General features: G+C 39.7%; 1 protein-coding gene across 1 annotated transcript in view; it reads left to right on the top strand.

The window, feature by feature from the left end:
* rxfp1 (relaxin family peptide receptor 1) overlaps positions 1 to 22231 on the top strand; it is a 170340-nt gene that overhangs the window by 61735 nt on the left and 86374 nt on the right. The window contains exon 3 of the mRNA XM_047354544.1: positions 19755 to 19838. Within this exon, the coding sequence (XP_047210500.1) occupies positions 19755 to 19838 (84 nt within the window). The remainder of the gene's footprint in view (positions 1 to 19754; positions 19839 to 22231) is intronic.

The following is a 22231-nucleotide window of genomic DNA, read 5'->3' as shown; positions in this document are numbered from 1 at the left end:
TGGTGCCTCTAGAACAGAGATGCAATGATTTCTGTGATCTGTCATTCTTTGAAGCAGCTCTAATGGTTGCCAACATTGATGTACATAAATAACCTACTCTGAAGGAAACAAAGTCTTTAAACTTGGGATTTAGTAGTGATGTGTTGGTCATGATCAAAACAGAAACAAGAGCCAGCTCTTTGAAATGAGGGGATGTATTTTGTTCTCCTCTTCCTCTTTCACCCAAAAAGAATTACCTATTCCTCTAATAACCATTAAACACAATAAACACATGGATACAAATTTAAAATATTTGCGCATTTTCCTGTCTGCACCAGCAGAGGGGTGGAGAGTCGGCGGTTGGACACATTGGCTGACTATGTGGCAATGGGTGTGGCCAGCTCTGCGACACCACAAGCGAGGCTGCTGTTACAATTCATGGGGTCTGTTCAGTGGGAGGTTTTGTGTTTTAATATAGTTGTGAAGTGGTGATTCTATGGTTTATGAAATTAAAATTAGACCCTGTCTTATGCTGTCTTGAATTTGGTGTATTTTAAATTTATAATAGATTTTGTGTATATATTTACATTATGTGAAATAAGTTAATCCAAAAATGCTTAGAGCTGTTCGGGAGCCGAAAGAGCTCATTCCTTTAAGTGAGCAGACCCAAAAGAACCGGTTCTCTAAAAGGAGCCGGGGTTCCCATCATTAGTTTTTAGGGTCCTGCTCCTAACATTATTATACAAACAGGTCTGCAGTGTATTTTACTCTGAGGATCTAGTCCCACGCTTTATAAGGATTTAGTAAATATGATATTCAATTAAGTTTCTTAATGAGCGGGTTAGTCTTTTCACTATTTGTACATATTTAAAACTAATGTATTTCTGACAGTATTTATGACTGTAAATATTTGACACTTCAGTTTTTGTGACTTAAAATACAGTGGGGATAACAAGTATTTGAAACACTGCCTATTTTGCAGGTTTTCCCACTTACAAAGCATATAGAAGTCTTTAATTTTTATCATAGGTAATCTTCAACTGTGAGTGACTGAATCTAAAACAAAAATCCAAAAGATTTTTTAAGTAATTAATTAGTATTTTATTGCAGGACATAAATATTTGATCACCTAACAACTAGTAAGAATCCCAGCTCTCACAGGCCTGTTAGTTCTTCTTTAAAAAACCATCCTGTTCTCCACTCATTACCAGGTTTAACTGCACCTGTTTGAACTCGTTATCTGTATAAAAGACACCTGTCCACACACTCAATCAAACAAACTCCAACCTCTCCACCATGACCAAGACCAGAGAGCTGTGTAAGGACATCAGAGATAAAATAGTAGACCTGCACAAGGCTGGGATGGGCTACAGGAAAATAGCCAAGCAGGTTGGTGAGAAGGCAACAAGTGTTGGCGAAATTATAAGAAAATGGAAGAAGTTCAAGATGACAGTCCATCTCCCTCAGTCTGTAGCTCCTTGCAAGATCTCACCTCATGGGGCATCAATGATCATGAGGAAGGTGAGGGATCAGCCCAGAACTACACAGCAGGACCTAGTCAATGACCTGAAGAGAGCTGGGACACCAGTTTCTAAGAAGACTATTAGTAACATACTATGCTACCAGGGATTGAAATCCTGCAGTGCACGTAAGGTCCCCCTGTTTAAGCCAGCGCATTTCCAGGCCTTTCTGACCATCTGAATGATCCAGAGGAGGAATGGGAGAAGGTCATGTTGTCTGATGAGACAAAAATATAGTTTTTTGGTCTAAACTCCGCTCGCTGTGTTTGGAGGAAGAAGGATGAGTACAACCCGAAGAACACCATCCCACAGTGAAGCATGGAGGTGGAAACATCATTCTTTGGGGATGCTTTTTTGTAAAGTGGACAGGACGACTGCACCGTATTGAGGGGAAGATGGATGGGGCCATGTATCGGGAGAGCTTTGCCAACAACCTCCCTTCCTCAGTAAGGACATTGAAGATGGGTCGTGGCTGGGTCTTCCAGCCGGACAACTACCTGAAGCACCCAGCCAGGACAACTAAGGAGTGGCTCCGTAAGAAGCAGCTCAAGGTCCTAGAGTGGCCGAGCCAGTCTCCAGACCTGAATCAAATGGAAAGTCTTTGGAGGGAGTTGAAAGTCCGTGTTGCTCAGCGACAGCCCCAAAACTTGAAGGATCTGGAGAAGATCTGTATGGAGGTGTTGTGATTATGAATATATTATTTAATATTAATACTTTAATATTTTATCAAATAATATTTCGATCTGTTAAGGGTTGTCCTGTGAATACCAGCCCAATAAGGCGATGGTATTAGGACAAAATCGAAAAGGGATGAGCCAAGCTCTGACATTATTTAACAGCAAAACTCTGTACACACATGGAATGAATTCACACAATTTCTTAAAATACAAGAATTTATGAACGAAAATAAGTCAATTCAAAGTCAAACATATTTCAATAAAAAAACTCTTTACTATGTTCAAACAACCCAACTAAACTACTAAGCAGAATGAAAGAATAAGGAAGACTAATGTGTTGGAATTATGAATCTGAGAATAATATTTAATATTACTATTTTAATATTTTATCAAATAATATTTCGGTCTGTTAAGGGTTGTCCTGTGAATACCAGCCCAGTAAGGCGATGGTATTAGGACAAAATAGAAAGGTGTGAGCCAAGCTCTGACATTATTGACCAGCATAAACTCTGCACACACATGGAATGAATTCACACAATTTCTTAAAATACAAGAATTTATTAACAAAAATAAGTCAACTCAAGTCAAACATATTTAAATCAACAAACTCTTTACTATGCAAAAACAATCCAACTAAACTACCAAGCAGAATTAAATAATAGGGAAGACTAACAGGCTATGTACAATATAAACAAGTTGATTACAGATGATTGGAAATAATGACCAAAAGAGTGATGCAACATTACCATGCAATGTTTATGTTTGAGAACCAAGGATTATCTTGAAGAATCTGGAAGTGAAGTTAAGTTAGTCTTGGAACCAACTTAGGCAATGATCAGCAAACCTTTAGACAACCATTCACAATGCAAGATCAGATAAAATATTATTTTAATAAAATAATGTTTTAAATAACGATCTGCTGAATAAAACCATCCTTCTGGGTGACCATTTCTCAATGGTGTCTAATTAGCTGCCTTTATTTATTGAAATAATATTTGAAGAAATATTATTAAGGGAGTATTTTGGACAAGAGCCAAATCTTTCTGGAGAAATGGGGCTTAATGGTGTTTACTTAGTTATCTAATCTAGTAAATGATGTTCAGGGACTATTATTCACTAGCTTGAAAACTAACAACCTTTCTGTTAAATAATCTTTAGTAGCAAGCACGTGTTCTTACCGGTTAGCATTTGAGCTAACAAAAGAAGTTAATAGTTTAGCACCAGAATCAACACATACCTTTTAAAATACCGTTAATAAAAGGGTTAAAATGCATAAGCGTGGACAGCGCGTTATGATCAATCTTCTGTTTAAAATCACCCTTCAAGTAAAGTTTGTCTTAACTTTAAAAACACACAAAGAACACAACCTGAACATGTGTGCTGCAGATAGCCTGCTAGCACCAAGATATCTGAGTTCAACACAAACAAAACTTCATAAAATGAAAAACGTTTAGATCATTTCATTCTAAATCTGTCTCTGCCCAAAACACCTAACCTCATGAACCGTGGTGAGGAATGTTGTCCAAAAGACGATGAAGTTTGAATAAGGTATCCACCGTGAACAAAGGGTTAGCTTCCCGCTAACCTCAGCTTCTCCCAATCAGAAGGTGTGTTCGTTCTGTGAACAAAAGGGTTAGTTTCCCGCTAACCTCCAGCTGTGGATGAAGAACGGCTCGTTGTCCACCAACGCCACTGCACGGTGATGGGGTCTCTGTTGTCTTCCTTCCAGACTGGGAGACCGCTCGGCTTCATAGAGACCGCGCGTCTCTGTAGGGAACTTCTCTGGGACAATTTGCTTCACAAGCCTCAGAGGAAAAAGTAAGCAACTCTTACACCTTCATTTCCCTGTTCTTGAATGAAAATACCGGATACACAGACAGTATTTCATTCGTACTTATCTTTGCATATAATCGATGATCGTATGACACTCTTGGATCCAGTTTGAAGAGTTTGTCTTTTTTTGCCAGCAAAGAGACATCAGCGCGCTGGGCCTCCCCTGACCGGTCCCTCTCGAAGGCCGTGTGGAAAGAGGTCGGCTTGTTGGAGAGGGGGTGCTCTTATTCAGACAGTGGCATCATGGGAAGTCTGCTGCTACCCCCCTTTCCTCAGTTGCTGGAAGTCAGTTAAATGCAATTTATTTTGAAAATTCCAGAAGAGTCCGTACCAGAGTTTAATGTTGAAATCCATGGCTGTGGGTCCCGAAAAATGGCTATGTACAATATAAACAAGTGAATCAAAGACAGTTAAAAACCATGACCAATAGAGTGATACAACATTATCATGCAATGCTATTTATGTTTGAGAACCAAGGATTATCTTGAAGAACCTGGAGATTTAGTTAAGTTAGTCTTGGAACTAACTTAGGCAATAATTGGTTTACCTTTAAACAACCATTCATAATGCAAGACCAGATAAAACATTATTTTAGTAAAATAATATTTTAAAGAATGATCTGCTGAATAAAACCAACCTTCTGGATGACCAATTCTTAACGGTGTTTAATTAGCTCTCTTTATTTATTAAAATAATATTTAAAGAAATATTATTAAGGAAATAGTAAAATAATATTTAAAGAAATATTATTTTGAATAAGAGCTAAATCTTTCTGGATAAATGGGTCTTAATGGTGTTTACTTAGTTATCATGTTTGGTAAAATAAGGTTTTATAAGGTATTATTTTACTGGATTGAAAACTAACAACCTTTTTGGGTAAATGATCTTTAGTAGATAAACACATGCTCTTAGCTGTTAAAGCTAACAAAAGAAGCTTATAGCTTATCATCAGACTCAAACACATTTAAAATACCACTAATAAAAGGGTTAAAATGCATAAGCATGGATGGCGTGTTATGGCCAATCTTCTCTGTTTAAAATCACCCTTTAAATAAAGTTTGTCTTAACTTTATAGACACAAACACAGAACATATAAACTGAGCAAATGTGCTGAACAGATAATCTGCTAGCACTAAGATAGCTAAGTTTTAAACACAAACAAAACCAAACGTCATAAAATGAATCTTGTTTAGATTATTTCATTCTAAACTACTTCTCTCTGCCCAAAACACTACCTCTTACGTGAACCGTGCTGAGGAACAGTTGTCCGGGGCGACGAAGTTGAGTAAAGCATCCACAGTGAAAAGGTTAACTTGCTAACCTCCGTAGCTGTGGGGTGGTAGCTCCTTCTGCCAGACCGGCCAAACTGCACGTTACTGCTGTAGCCATGGTTATGCGGTCCAGTTGTCTTTCCTTCAGACCGCGAAAACTGCTCCACTCGGCGTTGTAGAGACAGGGTCTCTGCTGGAAAGTCTCTGGAATACAGTTTTCGTCTGTAGACCTCAGAGAGAAAGTCAAGCAATGCTTGTACCTTAATTACTCCGTTCATGAATGAATACCAGATACACAAACAGCAATTCATTCCTACTTAACTTAGTGCATATGATCGCGTGATCGTATGACACTCTTGGATCCAGTTTGAAGAGTTATGTCTATTTGCCCGCAAAGAGACATTAGCGCGCTGTGTCCCTCCGTCCAGTTCCGCTGGGAACCTGCATGGAAGAGATCTGTTTCTTGGTGCGTGGAGTTTTTATTCAAACAGTGATGTCACAGGAAGTTCGCTGTTCCCTTCTTGTTCCTGGCTGGGCTGGTAGTAGGTTAATGCGATTTATTTTGAAAGTCCCAGAAAAGGTTCTTACTTTACTTTGCCTTTAATGTTACCCATGGCTGGGGTCCCAACAGAGGAGTGGTCCAAAATTCCTGCTGCAGTGTGTGCAAACCTCGTCAAGAACTACAGGAAATGTCTCCTATCTGTAATTGCAAGCAAAGGTTTCTGTACCAAATTTTAAGTTTGTTTTTCAGATGTATCAAATACTGATTTCATGCAATAAAATGCTAATGAATTACTAAAAAAAATCACACGATGTGATTTTCTGGATTTTTGTTTTAGATTCCGTCTCTCACTGTTGAAGAGTACCTATGATGAAAATTAAAGACTTCTACATATCTTTCAAGTGGGAAAACCTGCAAATCAGCAGTGTATCAAATACTCGTTCTCCCCACTGTATATTAACTTTCGGTACAGAAAAAACAGCAATGGAAAACCTCGCAAAGCTGTCTGAGTGGAGTGGAGCAGGGCCAAATTGAGACAGTGGAAAAAGAGTATTAGTGGCACAATCACTTGATAGGTTTAGGGGGTCATTACTTCGTTACATTACAACTTCTCCACTACTAACAGAGTTTTGTCATTCAATTCTTTGTTTTGTTTTTATAATTATGTTTGCTGGGGAAAAAAAATCCAGCAAACAGAACTACAACTCTGTCACCTTAATGGCCACTCTCACAGTTTATTAAATTAAAAAAAGAAAGAACACTTCACCAAAGTTATCTTTAACAGCTACCGAATATGAGACATTGTGATGTCAACGGCTCTGCTGAGAATGAAACTCAACTTCTGGATGTCTCCCTGAGACTTATTTAGTGCAACTGAGCATGACCTGAAAGACAAAATGTTCATGGACACTGAGTCCTTATTACACTTTTAAAAGGCCTTCAAAATGTGACAGAACTAGGGTAAACGAGACAAAAACAACTTGCTGGCAGATACAAGTAGAGTCAAAAACATGTCAAAGGGGACAACATGGTGAAATGTATCTGTAAGCTTCTACAATTTACTGAGCAGTTGTATATCATGCATCCCTCTGCTCTTGCCCATTTCTCCTCTCTGTCAATTCATCAGGAGATGAACTGTAACTAAAATATATCAGTAAAGTACTTGAACTCTATTCACCCTGTTCACTTCTGCACTGCAAATAAGATTGCATTCCTACAGTGTCTTGCAAAAGTATTCATACCCCTTAAGCCTTTTCACACTTTGTCACTATATAAGCAACAGACAACAATGGAAAAGGTACCACAACTGCAAACCTACCAAGTTATGGTCAACATGGCTGTCTACCTAAACTGGCAGGCACGGTAGGTCATTAATCAGAGAAGCAGCTAAGAAGCCCATGGTAGCTCTGGAGTAGCTGCATTGATCCCCAGCTCAGATCTTTCAATAATTGTGCATCCCACCAACCTGGTCTTCTTGAAAGAGTGGTAAGAAGAAGGCCATTGTTGAAAGATTTCGATTAGAAATTATGTTTGCAGTTTGCCAAAAAACCAAGTAGAAGAGACAGCAAGCATGTGAAAGATTGTGCTTCGATCAAATGAGATAAACATTTTGGCCTAAATCTACTATACTGTGTGTGACAGAAAACTGACACTGCAGACCACCAAATGGAATGGTGGCAGCGTCATTATGTAGGGATGTGCATCTTCAGCCGGAAACTGAGCAGAGAATATATGGAAATAAATGTAGTTAAAAACCATTATCCTGGAAGAATAGTTGATTTTCCAAAGAGACTGAGGTGGTTTAGATCAATGCATATTGATGCATTCGAATAGTCCAGTCAAAGTCTACATTTAAATCCTATAGAGAATCTGTTGCAAGGCTTTGGTGTTTACATATTTTATACATACAGACTCCACGTCACATTTCTCAGATGTTTTGTAAAGACATGTTCCTTCCAGCTCTCGGTTAGGCACTAATTTGTGCTCGTACTCGTACTCGTCGTCTTCCGCTTTATCCAGGACCGGGTTGCGGGGGCAGCAGACTCAGCAGAGACGCCCAGACATCCCCCTCCCCAGACACCTCCTCCAGCTCCTCCGGGGGGAGCCCAAGGCGTTCCCAGGCCAGCCGAGAAACATAGTCCCTCCAGCGTGTCCTGGGCCGTCCCCTGGGCCTCCTCCCGGTGGGACGTGCCTGGAACACCTCCCGAGGAAGGCGTCCAGGAGGCATCCGGTATAGATGCCCAGGCCACCTCAACTGGCTCCTCTCGATGTGGAGGAGTAGCGGCTCTACTCCGAGCCCCTCCCAGATGGCCGAGCTCCTCACCCTATCTCTACGGGAGTGCCCGGCCACCCTACGGAGGAAGCTCATTTCCACCGCTTGTATCCGGGATCTCTTTCTTTTGGTCATGACCTAAAGTTCATGGCCATAGGTGAGGGTAGGAACGTAGACCGACCGGTAAATCAAGAGCTTCGCTTTTCGGCTCAGCTCTCTCTTCACCACAACGGACTGGCAAAGCACCCCCATTACTGTGGCAGCCGCACCAATCCGTCTGTCGATCTCCCGCTCCATTCTTCCCTCACTCGTGAACAAGACCCCGAGATACTTAAACTCCTCCACTTGAGGCAGGAACTCCCCTCCAACCTGAAGAGGACAAGCCCCCCTTTTCCAGTCGAGAACCATGGCCTTGGACTTGGAGAAGCTGATCTTCATCCCGGCCGCTTCACACTCGGTTGCGAACTGCCCCAGTGCATGCTGTAGGTCTTGGCTAGAGGGGGCCAGCAGGACCACGTCATCTGCAAAAAGAAGAAACGAAATCCTCTGATCCCCAAACCTGACCCCCTCCGGCCCTTGGCTGCGCCTAGAAATCCTGTCCATAAAAGTTATGAACAGGTCCGGTGACAAAGGGCAGCTCTGCCGGAGTCCAACATGCACCGGGAACAGGTCCGACTTAGTGCCGGCAATGCGAACCAAACTCCTGCTCCGCTCGCACAGGGACCCTGTACGAACGGCCCTAATAAAGGGCCCCCGATTCCATACTCCTGGAGCACTCCCCACAGGGTATCATGAGGGACACAGTCGAATGCTTTCTCCAGGTCCACAAAACACACGTGGACCGGTTGGGCAAACTCCCATGAACCCTCAAGTACCCTGTAGACCCTCTACAGGGTACTTGAGCTGGTCCAGTGTTCCACGGCCGGGACAAAAACCACACTACTCCTCTTGAAGCTGGGGTTCGACTATTGGTCGGACTCTCCTCTCCAATACCCTGGCGTAGGCCTTACCAGAGAGGCTGAGGAGTGTGATCCCCCTGTAGTTGGAACACACCCTCCAGTCACCCTTCTTATGTAGGGGGACCACCACCCCAGTCTGCCAATCCAAAGGCACTGTCCCCGTCCGCCACACAATGTTGAAGAGGCGTGTCAACCATGACAGCCCCACAACATCCAAAAACTTGAGGTACTCAGGGCGGATCTCATCCACCCCCGAAGCCCTGTCACCGCGGAGCTTTTTAACCACCTCGGTGACTGCCGCCTGGGTGATGAAAGAGTCCAACCCCAAGTCCCCAGCCTGTGTTTCCACCAGGGCATGCGTGATGGCAGGATTGAGGAGATCCTCGAAGTACTCCTTCCACCGGCCGATAATCTCCCCAGTCGAGGTCAGCAGCTTCCCACCCCCACTGTAAACAGTGTTGGTGAAGCACTGCTTCCCCCTCCTGAGGCACCGGACGGTTTGCCAGAATCGCTTCGGGGCCAACCGGTATTCCTTCTCCATGGCCTCACCGAACTCCTCCCAGGTCCGAGTTTTTGCCTCTGCCACCGCCCGGGCCGCGGCACGCTTGGCCTCACGGTACCCGTCAGCCGCCTCAGGAGTCCCACAAGCCAACTACAGCTGATAGGACTCCTTCTTCAGCTTGACAGCGTCCCTTACTCCCTTCAAGATCCCCTCATGACGACTACAAAATCAAGGCACTTGACGTCGCCCGGTACGGCGGAGCCGGGGTCCCACCCTGGAGCCAGGCCTGGGGTCGGGACTCGTCGGAAAGTGCCTGGTGGCTGGGTTGCTCCTCGCGGGACCCGGCCGGGCCAAGCCCGAACGAGAGACGCGAGACCATCGTCCAGTGGGGCCACCACCTGCAGGGGGAACCGTGAGGAAACGGTGCAAAGAGGATTGGGCGGTGGACGAAGGCGGTGGACGAAGGCGGTGGACGAAGGCGGTGGACGAAGGCGGTGGACGAAGGCGGTGGACGAAGGCGGTGGACGAAGGCGGTGGACGAAGGTGGAGACCTCGGCGGCCCGATCCCCGGATGCTTTGGCTGGCTCTAGACACTAATTTGTATTATGTTATGTGGTCATATTAAATTCAAGTAAAACACACAGAAGTGTGTGGTTGTAATGTGGGAAAATAAAATAATTGATTCACATTATGAGAAAAATTCTCTGCTGCCTGCTGTCTAAATTGTTTGCTACACTCAGTTCTAAGCTGAAAGTGTGATGCATCTTTGAACCGGTTCTTTTAACAACTTCACAATCAATATTTTCAGTTTTAGCATCTCCAAGAAATGAGATAAAGTCACTTCAAAAACAAGTAAAAAAGTCCCCTTCTTATCATTATAGCAAAGCAACTTTAACTTCTGTGCAGCACGAGCATCCAATTATTAACAACTTCCGCCAAAGCTGTTATTTGATGCAAAAATAAAGAGGGAAATAATTGGGGAGTTTATAATGTCTACATCAATCAATATGATAATCGATCTGTAGAGCTGTCGCATTATGATCTAACAGGAAGTGATTCTTGGAAAGGAAGATACTTCAAAGACATAATTAACCATCATCAAACCGCTTTAATTGTACAGCATCCTGTGGGGGGGAGGGTTTGATAAAAGTAGCATAACTTATCATAAACATAACATATCATAAAACATTTTCACACTTGGAACCAAACAAAATGCAGACAATCAAAAATTACTCATTCACCTTCCATAACATCCGTATGATATCAGTTGTTCTGTTACATTTCAGGCTGATCCTACAGCTTTTGCTGTGCTGTCAGCTATAACTTTTTCTAATATGTTTCTTCCAGAAAGTACTGAAATGCAGGTGCATCAATTTTCTGCAATAACTTCATAAAGCTGACTGCCGAGCTGCAGCACAATGCCAAATGAGCCCATAAATCTAACTCCAACCCATAAACTCATATCCAAAAGGCCATGGTGTTTGATGATATAAGCAATTATACATTGCAAGAAAACTGTTCACAGCTTTAAATACAGAAAATGGCAAATTTGTTTAGTAGAAAGACATATCATGATTCTTAGCTAATTGTTGACGTGTGCCTATGAACTGTCTCGTCCAGACTTCAGTGGGAGCTTTTGTGTCTCATTTAAAAACATGCACTATTGTGCAAGTTCCCCCTGAACAAGAACTTAGAATTTATATTAGTTGAAACTGAATAATTCATTTTCATAGATAACCACCTAAATTTCTGAACTAAATTCATTGTCCCAACATTGACTAGTTGTCAAGTTATTTTTTGGTGAAAAAAACATTAAAAAAAAGTATATATATATATATATATACAGGGGTTGGACAATGAAACTGAAACACCTGGTTTTAGACCACAATCATTTATTAGTATGGTGTAGGGCCTCCTTTTGAGGCCAATACAGCGTCAATTCGTCTTGGGAATGACATATACAAGTCCTGCACAGTGGTCAGAGAGATTTTAAGCCATTCTTCTTGCAAGATAGTGGCCAGGTCACTACGTGATACTGGTGAAGGAAAATGTTTCCTGACTCGCTCCTCCAAAACACCCCAAAGTGGCTCAATAATATTTAGATCTGGTGACTGTGCAGGCCATGGGAGATGTTCAACTTCACTTTCATGTTCATCAAACCAATCTTTCACCAGTCTTGCTGTGTGTATTGGTGCATTGTCATCCTGATACACGCCATCGCCTTCAGGATACAATGTTTGAGCCATTGGATGCACATGGTCCTCAAGAATGGTTCGGTAGTCCTTGGCAGTGACTCGCCCATCTAGCATAAGTATTGGGCCAAGGGAATGCCATGATATGACAGCCCAAACCATCACTGATCCACCCCCATGCTTCACTCTGGGTGTGCAACAGTCTGGGTGGTATGCTTCTTTGGGGCTTCTCCACACCGTAACTCTCCCGGATGTGGGGAAAACAGTAAAGGTGGACTCATCAGAGAACAATACATGTTTCACATTGTCCACAGCCCAAGATTTGCGCTCCTTGCACCATTGAAACCGACATTTGGCATTGACATGAGTGACCAAAGGTTTGGCTATAGCGGCCCGGCCGTGTATATTGACCCTGTGGAGCTCCCGACGGACAGTTCTGGTGGAAACAGGAGAGTTTAATTCTGCCGTGATTTGGGCAGCTGTGGTTTTATGTTTTTTGGATACAATCCGGGTTAGCACCCGAACATCCCTTTCAGACAGCTTCTTCTTGCATCCACAGTTAATCCTGTTGGATGTGGTTCGTCCTTCTTGGTGGTATGCTGACATTACCCTGGATACCGTGGCTCTTGATACATCACAAAGACTTGCTGTCTTGGTCACAGATGCGCCAGCAAGACGTGCACCAACAATTTGTCTTCTTTTGAACTCTGGTATGTCACCTATAATGTTGTGTGCATTTCAATATTTTGAGCAAAACTGTGCTCTTACCCTGCTAATTGAACCTTCACACTCTGCTCTTACTGGTGCGATGTGCAATCAATGAAGACTGGCTACCAGGCTGGTCCAATTTAGCCATGAAACCTCCCACACTAAAATGACAGCTGTTTCAGTTTCATTGTCCAACCCCTGTATATATGTGTTGATTTTTCAAATCATTGTCATACATGTTCTATTTAAGTGATTTCGTCTCAGACCACGGGGTGTGGCTTGTGAAATTTAACTCATCTTTTAAATTGTTTACTCAGATTATCTTATCTGATAATAAAATGTCTTTGCTAATCAGAAACATTTAAATATGACAAAAAAGGGCAAATTTATTTTCACAGCAATCTATTTTAAATAGAGCAACTGCAGTTAAGAATATGCAATAAGTACACAGTCTCATCAGGATGAAGCAATGAGACCCAGATGCGTACAACAAAAAAGATCACAAATTTGATCCATTAATTGATTGGTGTTTATGATCATCACCAACTATCTACTTTTCAAAAAGTGATTATTTTCCCAGCTTGGCATTCTTCTGGAAGCTTGCATATATGACATACTACAAAGTAGACCAGGAGATACTCTTTCTAAGAACAAGTACCGCTGTAGTCCTCCTTAAAAAGTCATGCTCAGTTGAAATTCTACACTCAGTATGAGTGTGTAGACTGTAGTTATTTATCACCATTTGCTCATGCATGCAGAAACACGTATGGAATGTTAAATCTATTGAGGATTTAAAAATGTGTCAAGCTGCAGTAAATTGGTCTATTTTGGGTTCAGGGCAACATGGAATTGTTTAAGTACCTGCCACAGTATATATATTCTTCTGGTTTTCAGAATGTAAATCTAGAAATTGTTGTGGGTATTTGAATTCTTACATGTAACGGTACAACAAACTATTATTATTGGACTAGAGACAAAACATCGAAGCAATCCATTAATCAAAGTTTATTTCTTCAGAATATAATAGGACATTTCTGAATAACTTATAAATGTTTATTCAGATAATTAATTCATGGGGTTTATTACCAGATTCCTACTCTTACTTATTTTCAAAGCATTTGAGTCACAGCAAACTTGTACTAGTGGAATACTCATCAATTGTCTCCTGCAGACTTACTTTATCATTTTATCACTGATGCTTTAATCACACTTAATGGAGTGACTAGGGTTGTGCAATGGCACATTTGATTTTTACGCCATTATTACTTTATCATTATGTGTGCAACCTCCCATCTCATTTGAAGCACAGCTATTTTCTGAATCATGAGATGCTAATTATTATTCTACCGGGCAAAAGGTGGTGTACGCGTTCATTTTAACCAAACTTAAGCAAATGTTTAACATCATTAGATATAATTTATAATATTCTTTTGAACTTAATTCTGTAAATAAACTAATATATGTTAATAATCTGTATAGATAACTATAATCAAAATAAAAATGAAAAACAAAAAAATTACAAATTGCCTGTTAAGATTGCCCATTCCTCAGTGGGAAGAGTAGTCTTCTGATTACAATTCTGATTCTTGTAATCCAAAAGTTATGTGTTTGATTCCAGCCTCTTCCTGTTACATGTCAATATGCCCACCGAGTTGCTTACCGATCTGCATACTGATGTCTCAATTTGTGGTTGCATGTGTAAAGTGGCTTGTGTAAAGTGCTTTGAGTGGTCAGTATGACTAGGCAAGTGCTATCTAAATTCAGTCCATCTACGGGCCTTCGTTTAGATTAAGTTTAAAACTAGGGTAAAGGGAAACATTATTAGTGCCGGGTCCACAGAGACATATTTGTGTGCGCAGTAGCCTGCCTGAACTGTGCCTTCCCACAGAGCATGAAAAACCTAGCGGCCACTTTCTGCGTAAAGAAACTAAAGTTTGCCCTCTGCATTTATATCTTTCCCTCACTCCTGAATAGAGTGTCGTACGATGATGCCAGAGAGAGCTGTTCATTTCCTGTTCTTCATGTAAAAGGAAGTATTCTCGATTCTGCAAATTTTCCAGCTTTATGCTTTCCAAAATGTTAACGCTACTCTGGAAAGTGTTCAGATTACATTTGTTCAAATTTATGTGTTTATGCACATCAATGCTTGAGGAATGTCTTCCTTTGCTCATATGGCTAGCACATTAGTAACATCTTCAGTACACTTGGGAGTAGTTTGCTGAAATAGCAGATATGCTATTTCATTCCCTTTTGTATTGTGACTCTTTGTTAAGACCTTTGCAGTGAATTGATTCATCTGTGTTTTCCTCACCCTGGAAGTCAAAGTAGAAATGAAGGAATTCTACCCAAAAAAAAAAAGCAAGGAGCTTGTGACATCCCTCAAGTTAACATAATCCAGAGTTATAAGTAGTAACTAATATAACTTCTAAAGGACAATGTGCTTTAACAACATTTAGTATTCAGCAAGCTCCAACCTTCCACCTGTTTAACCCTTTCCAATGAGCACAAAGACTGTTCAGGGTGACTGTAAGCAGAAAGCTTTAAGAACTGTCTAAATGGTAGTTGTCAATATTTTCGACCTCAGGCTATTGCTGTTACTTTTTTAGCTGCTGTTCGGTAAATATTCACATTTTGTAAATATTGACCTAAAAATCATGATTGGAAGATGTGCCTGCTAGCTACATAGCATAGAAACACCAATTGAAATTGATTGCATGCGGTTTAAATTGCATTAGCATGCATTGCTTGACATAGTAAGAAATACACAATTAATGACCAGCCATACATTAAAACATGTTACTGTTTTGTGTTAACATAAAAAAAAAAATCTATTTGACAGTCATCTCCCAACCAATGACCTCTACGTGTACATTAATAACTGTAATTGCAAATAACTTCAGCTTGTCATGTGCTGAAACCTGCCTGGCATACTTTCATTGTGTACTTTTATTACAAGAAACGTATATAAACACCACAAAGATACCTGCATCAAAGTTTATTCTACATTTAAAGACTGGAAATGTCAGTGATGTTGTTCATCATGTACAAATGAGCCTGTTTCATATTCATTCTGCTGGACATCATCTCATCACAAAAAGGACATCTCATAGATGAGACCATGACTAATTAGAGGGGAAAATGATTAAAAACTTCAATAGAATTTTGAATGAATCCTCAAGAGCCTCTACTAGCTATTCAGGATGAAGACCTATTTGGAGAATGACCAAGTTCTAATTAGTACATCAGTAAATTGAACAAACAAGATTATTTATTCATAACAAATGTGAGATGTAGCACAGACTCATCGGTAAATCAACATACTCATCATAAACTCATGGGTTAAATCCTAAAATCAATTCCCTGGTTCTCTTTAGTTAAAAGCATAAAGGAGGGGCTGGGATGCTCAGAGTTATCACTGTCAGCAAGGTCTCACAGGTGCATTTCTAAGAGTCCGAATGGAGGACAATTGGACTTCTTTGTTCATCGTGTTGCCTTTTACGGAAACACTCCACATTACCATGACCTGGATTTTTTAGTCCACTAAACTGTGTTGCAAATGGGAACAAAACAAAGTCCAAATGGAACAAATCATACTTTCTGGCCGTTACCAAATTCTAATCCAAACAAGGCCTTTCAATTTGTAGGAATAATTTGATTGTGTTCTCCAGAGCACACATTATCTACATGTGTGCTCTGGAGCTCTGTTGAATTAATAATTATTTTTAAGGGACGTTTTTTATATTTAATCATCAGCCCTCCAGCCAGCACGTTTAGGATGTCCTACATACATTTTCCTTCCCAAGGGCTTAACTAAAGGGCTGTTTTAAAAATAGAGAAAGAAGAGGCTTACTTTCCCATATTTGGAAAGTTACTTGGACCAGATCCAAGTAACTGATAAGATCAGTTACTTTCAGTTACTTTCCCATATTGCTAGAATAATTCAGATAACGACAAAAGATGACTTCAGTGATTTTGAGTGAAGATGGCCCACAAAAACCTGAAATATCTTATTTACACATTAATCTGTAATATCTCTTGATAACTGGGATCACAATGGCATAAGAATACTGATATAGCTTGAATCTGAAACTGAAATAGCCTAAAAACACTAACAGTGCAGTGACTTGAGGATTCATTTCTTGCTGATTTTGCTAATTACAAGGACCATACTTCTTTGAAAGCAAAGGAATGCTTCTAAAAATAACCAGTGTGGGGTTTTATCTAGAACTTGGATTTATGGTGAGTATTTAAGAAGAAAAGTCACAAAGCCTTAATTGATAGCCATAATAATAGTTAGAAGGGTAAGAAACAATTGCAGGATAAGCGTAACATAGTGATACAATGCAGAAACAGAAGCGGCATGATAGTCTGAGATGCAAACAGAGCAGCTGTACTTTGTTATCCTGCAGTCATAGCTCCATAGGCTGATCAACAGATTTAGGCATAGACAGTGCTGGTTTAATTGATATGAGCAGTTTCCCATGGTGGCATCGAAAGGGGGAACCTACAAGCAACAAATTAAATAATAGGGAGATTATTTTACTGGCTTTGTGCTGTCTGCTCTGCGTTTTATCCTGCTCCTGCCTTTTTGATTCTTGCCTTTTGATTGGTTATGGGATGGTAGAAGGAGCAGCTCACCTAAGGTGCCACTTGGTACAGATGATCACATTTCGAGGTAAAAGCACAACAGCTCTTCTTGTATTTGAAGCGTTTGCAGTCACTATGAAGATCGTGACACAGAGCTCTACCAGACAGGAAATGCCGGATAAACATTTTAAACGTGCTCCTGCTGGTCTACTGCATTATACACCACCTCCCTTTTCTCCACAATCCCAACTGAATGTTTTGAAAGCACACATACTGTGATCTTTCAGAATTGATTTTATATGTGAATGACAAAAGTGACCTCCTGAGGGGTGTTTTTGGCTGCATGATTATCATGATACTATGCTGTAGGAAAGGACGTTTCAGTAGTCGTTCTTTCTATAACTTACAGCAAACGAAAACAGTGTGCTTCAACAGCACAGAATTGTGTTGATTATACCAAATATTTGAATCTGGATGGTTTAGGTGAGGTCTAAAGTTATTTTCTTTCTCAGAAGGTGCATTAATTATCTCTGCTGTTATTTTAACATACTAGTTCGATGATAACTTTTACATGTTTTTTACTTCTAGTTGCTTTCACTTAGAGGTTAACTGCCTTTACAGTTTCTATGCAAGAAAAAGGTTAAATGAGTTCCTGTGATAACAGATTGTAAAACATCTGGCATCCAATGTTATTGTTTCACTCTTTAATTCTTGTGAAGCTTTCTGTGACATTTTGAAAGTTATTATTTTAGTTTTTCCTTGAGCACTTAACTTGTAGATCAGGACACATCAGGGTGGTGATCTTTTTAAAGAGAATGTACATCCAGCAAAATCAGCTTCATTAAAGCTTTAACCTCAAATCCCACATTTTTAAATGAACTAGAAGGGAGCATATATAGGAACACCATTTTCATTTTTGTTTCAGTTCATTTTAATTCATTTACAACATCTTGATTGCAATTGCTTAAATGCTTAGCACATTTTTATCATACTTTTCTGACCTTATTACATTGTTTGTTTGCAGTTTTACTTTTGAAATGTCTACAAGTTTTAACAAAGCAAGGAAAATAAAACAACCAACTTTACATATAAAAACATATATGTATGGTGCTTGTTTCTTTTTTTTCTGTTTTTGGTTTTCTAAAGGTTCTTTAATGCACATTTCTTTAAGTCCCAACATCGAAGATTTATTTTTTTTGGGTTGGATTTTATTCCTTATTTATTTACTTTAGCAAGTCATCTTATTTTGCTTCATTTTTGAGATATGGCTTGAACAGCTTTCTACATCACTTACAGGTAACAAGCAATCCTGACTTTTTGACATTTGTGTTTGGCTCAGCAAGTTAATTCAATTCAATTCAGTTTATTTATATAGCGCCAATTCACAACACATGTTGTCTCAAGGCACTTCACAAAGTCAGGTTCATACATTCCAATTAATCCTAACCATTGAACAGTTCAGTCAGATTCAGTTATTTATTCAAATTGGATAAAAAGTTTTTCTATCTAAGGAAACCCAGCAGATTGCATCCAGTCAGTGACTTGCAGCATTCCCTCCTCCTGGATGAGCATGTAGAGACAGTGGACAGTCACTGGTGTTGACTATGCAGCAATCCCTCATACTGAGCATGCATGTAGCGACAGTGGAGAGGAAAAACTCCCTTTTAACAGGAAGAAACCTCCAGCAGAACCAGAACCAGGCTCAGTGTGAGCGGCCATCTGCCACGACCGACTGGGGGTTTGAGAGAACAAAGCAGAGACAGAAAAAGAACACAGAATCAAAACATTGTTAAGAAAAACAATTGCAAGTTTTTTGGCAAGTGGAACAGAAAACTGGTACATGCGCTGAACTGGGACAAGTCGGGTCATCAGAAGTTTGGAAGAGAAAAAAAAAAAAGATCACATCTTGTTCTGTCTTTGCACAAAACCTAAATAAAAACATGTTTATATTTACTGCTAATTAAAAAAAAAAACATCTCTAAACGCAAGTTGTGGTTTGGTCAAGACTTAATATTATATATATATATAATACCAAAACACAAACACCAATCTTGCCTACTTACGTAGTATCATTTCAATATTATGGTCAGCTGTGGAAAAACTGTTAACAAGGACAGGGCAACTGAAAACAGTAATTGAAACCATTTATTGAATCACCAAGAAGTACAAGGAGAGTTTTAACTGTGGTGAAGAAACCTTCATTGCACCCAAGCAGGTCACACAGTTCAGTAGTGATCAATATTTTCCCCACCATGATGGAGCACCTGATTTAAATCGTTGACTGATTAGCAGGCTTCTGCAGCACTTAATGGGATGCTGAGGAGGTCACTTGAATCAAGTGTCTTGGAGCAGAGACACGTCTAACACATGTGGGACATTGGGCCCTGAGGACCAGGATCATGAACCAGTGCCCTCAGTGTTAATCTCATTGAGAATCTTTTGTTCCTTTGCAGGAGATCTATGTGAATTTTAATAAAGGTCTTTGAAATGTATTATATTATTCTTATAAAGCCTCGCTATACCAGAAAGACATATGTCAAAAGTATTAACATTGCAGTACTAGTGTTTGGGAGTCTGGCAGCAAGCAGCTGCATGATAGGAAAGATGTCTCTGTTACAAAAGAATAAAGTGAACGATCTGACGACTTGTGTGTTTCAGTGAAATTTTAAACTTTCCTCAGTTGACATAAAAACTATTTTAAAAGCCAAATGATGATTTTTAATATTTGTCTGTCATGTTTATTTTATTTCAGGAGACAATAATGGATGGCCCCATCTATTTGACAAATATTTTGGCATGCCGAGTTATAATACCAGGACCAAGTCAAACGTATGCTGTAAGTATTCTCTAAATGTGTTTTTTGCCTCAACATAAAGCCATTTCCTACAAAGAATGAGGCAAGGATGTGGTGTTAGCATTGTGTTTGGGAAACATAAAGAACACAATTATGTGTTATTTGAGACCAATAGCTCCTCTTTTCCCTCATGAAATGCATGAGATAGACTATTTTCTGCTTATAAAAAAGTAACTAACTTGAGCATAAAGTACAATTTTAATTAGGTACTTTTTACTTTCATTTGAGTAACATTTTAAACTGGCATCTTTCCTAGTATTTAAGTAACATTTTATCAAAATATCAACTTTTACTTAGTACATTATTTTTGTACTCTTTCCACCTCTGAAAGTCAGATGCTGGAGAGTGATAAGATTATTGATGGTGTAGAAAAAAAGAGTCGCTGCAGACGTTACAGGGAACAATGTAGGAGTAAATATATATTAGCTTTCCAGTTTTCTTTCCCTGTACTTTGTCAGGTTCAAGTTGTCAAGTTTGGAAGTTATTTTGTTGAAAGGCAAGAAACTATGTGACTTTGTTATAGTTAACTTTAGAGGCTAAATATGTATACATATATTGTTGCCGTAAATTATATTGGCCATCTGAAAGTAAAAGTCATCACATTAGCATGGTAATTATGTATATATATATATATATATATATATATATATATATATTTTAGGTCTATAATTTTTATTAAAATTTCAACCTAGCAGTTGAAATTGGGCCAGTCTGTCAGGAACCACTTTTTCTCCTCAGTCCACCCCTGCTCTGTCTACTTTTAATAATAGGCCTAAAACTTTTCTTTTTGATTAAGTTTATCTGCTTAGCTGTTTTTCCGTCTGAGATGAAGCTACTAAAAGGAGCTGCTACTGCCTTTAACATTGAACTTTTCTTTTGTTCTCTCAAACCCCCAGTTGATAATGACAGAAGGCTGATTACACTGAGTCTGGTTCTGCTGGAGGTTTATTCCTGTGAAGGGGAGTTTTCCTCTCCACTGTCGCTACATGCTTGAATGTTATGCTAGATTGCTGCACAGTCAATGGCACAATGCAAGCGACTGTCATCCAGGATGAACATGTTAATTCTGCAAGCCAATCTGCTGGGTTTCTTAGATAGAAAATGTTTTTACCAATATGAATAATAAACTCAATTTGACTGCATTGTTTGATAACCAGGATAAATTGGAATGTATTTGACATGGAATCTGTATGATTCGACTGAACTGACTTTGTAAAGTGCCTTGAGATAACGTGTTGGGAATTGGTGCTATATCAATAAACTGAATTGAACATTAAATGTAGTTTCTACATGAAGCTACAAATCCATAATAATGAGAATCAAATGCTCATGGCTTGTGTTTAGTCAAGCTATTTTTTCTTGGAGTAGAAACTTATGCATGTTTTTAGAACATGCATTTGAACAAGCTGTGGGGAAACTACTATGGACACTGTCATTAATGAAAGTCAATGGCATCAACAAAAAGCTCCTAATCTATGTAGTTTAAACCCAGCCGGATTTACTACTTTCAGAGGATAGGATCAGAGGTCTGTGTCCACTCAGAGGATAACATCATGGAAGCTAATGACATTAAAACACAGTGCAAGGTTCTTCTCCAGACATTCATATTTTCTCATTCCGTTTTCTTTGTTTATAACAATTTGCAGTCTCTTAGAAGTAAATAGGACTGGGAAGAGTGTTTATTTCCAGTGCAGAGGTTATTTCCTTAACAGGTACTGAACAATTGTTGTGCGCATCGGGATAAAATGTGTTTTACATCTTTGTTTCGAAGTAGCACTAAGTTTAATTATGTTATAATGATTGATCAGAGGTGCAGCCTGAGTACTGGTATTTGCAGATTTTCTGCCTCAGTTACACAGGGAGTTGAGTCCAACATGCCAGCATGCAAGTAATTGTCAGTGCATTCTGTTAATATTCTCAGCAGGCAAGGATTTCGGCATCTAAAATATCTGTCATGATTTGTGGGTGTTTTTGGGTTGTTCTTCTTCTTATTATTATTATAATTATTATTGATAGGTTTTGAATCATGCTTCTGTTTATTATTTTCCTGGTCATGCTTTAGTTTTTGTCTTCTAGTTCATATTTTGTCAAGTTAAGGTTTTTGGGTCTGGTTATGCTTTTGTTTTATGGTTTACTAGTTGTGTTTCTATTAGTTTGTATTCAAGAGTCTGTTTTGCTCCAGCCACGTTTTGTTCTTTCTGTTGTCAATTAACTTTATTCGGTTCACCTGCACTTAGCATTCAGTCTCCTCGTTTCACCTGGTTCTTGCTCCATATATACACCTCTGTTCTGTTCATTCCTCATGGAAACATTTTGGATCACCAAACCGTGACAATTTCCAACTCTTTGTGTGCTTCTACATCTTAGAGGCTATT

Source organism: Girardinichthys multiradiatus, chromosome 23 (assembly GCF_021462225.1).
Source record: "Girardinichthys multiradiatus isolate DD_20200921_A chromosome 23, DD_fGirMul_XY1, whole genome shotgun sequence".
Classification (NCBI taxonomy): domain Eukaryota; kingdom Metazoa; phylum Chordata; class Actinopteri; order Cyprinodontiformes; family Goodeidae; genus Girardinichthys; species Girardinichthys multiradiatus.
Note: the sequence above shows the minus strand (reverse complement) of the source record. Positions and strands in the feature narration are given on the sequence as shown.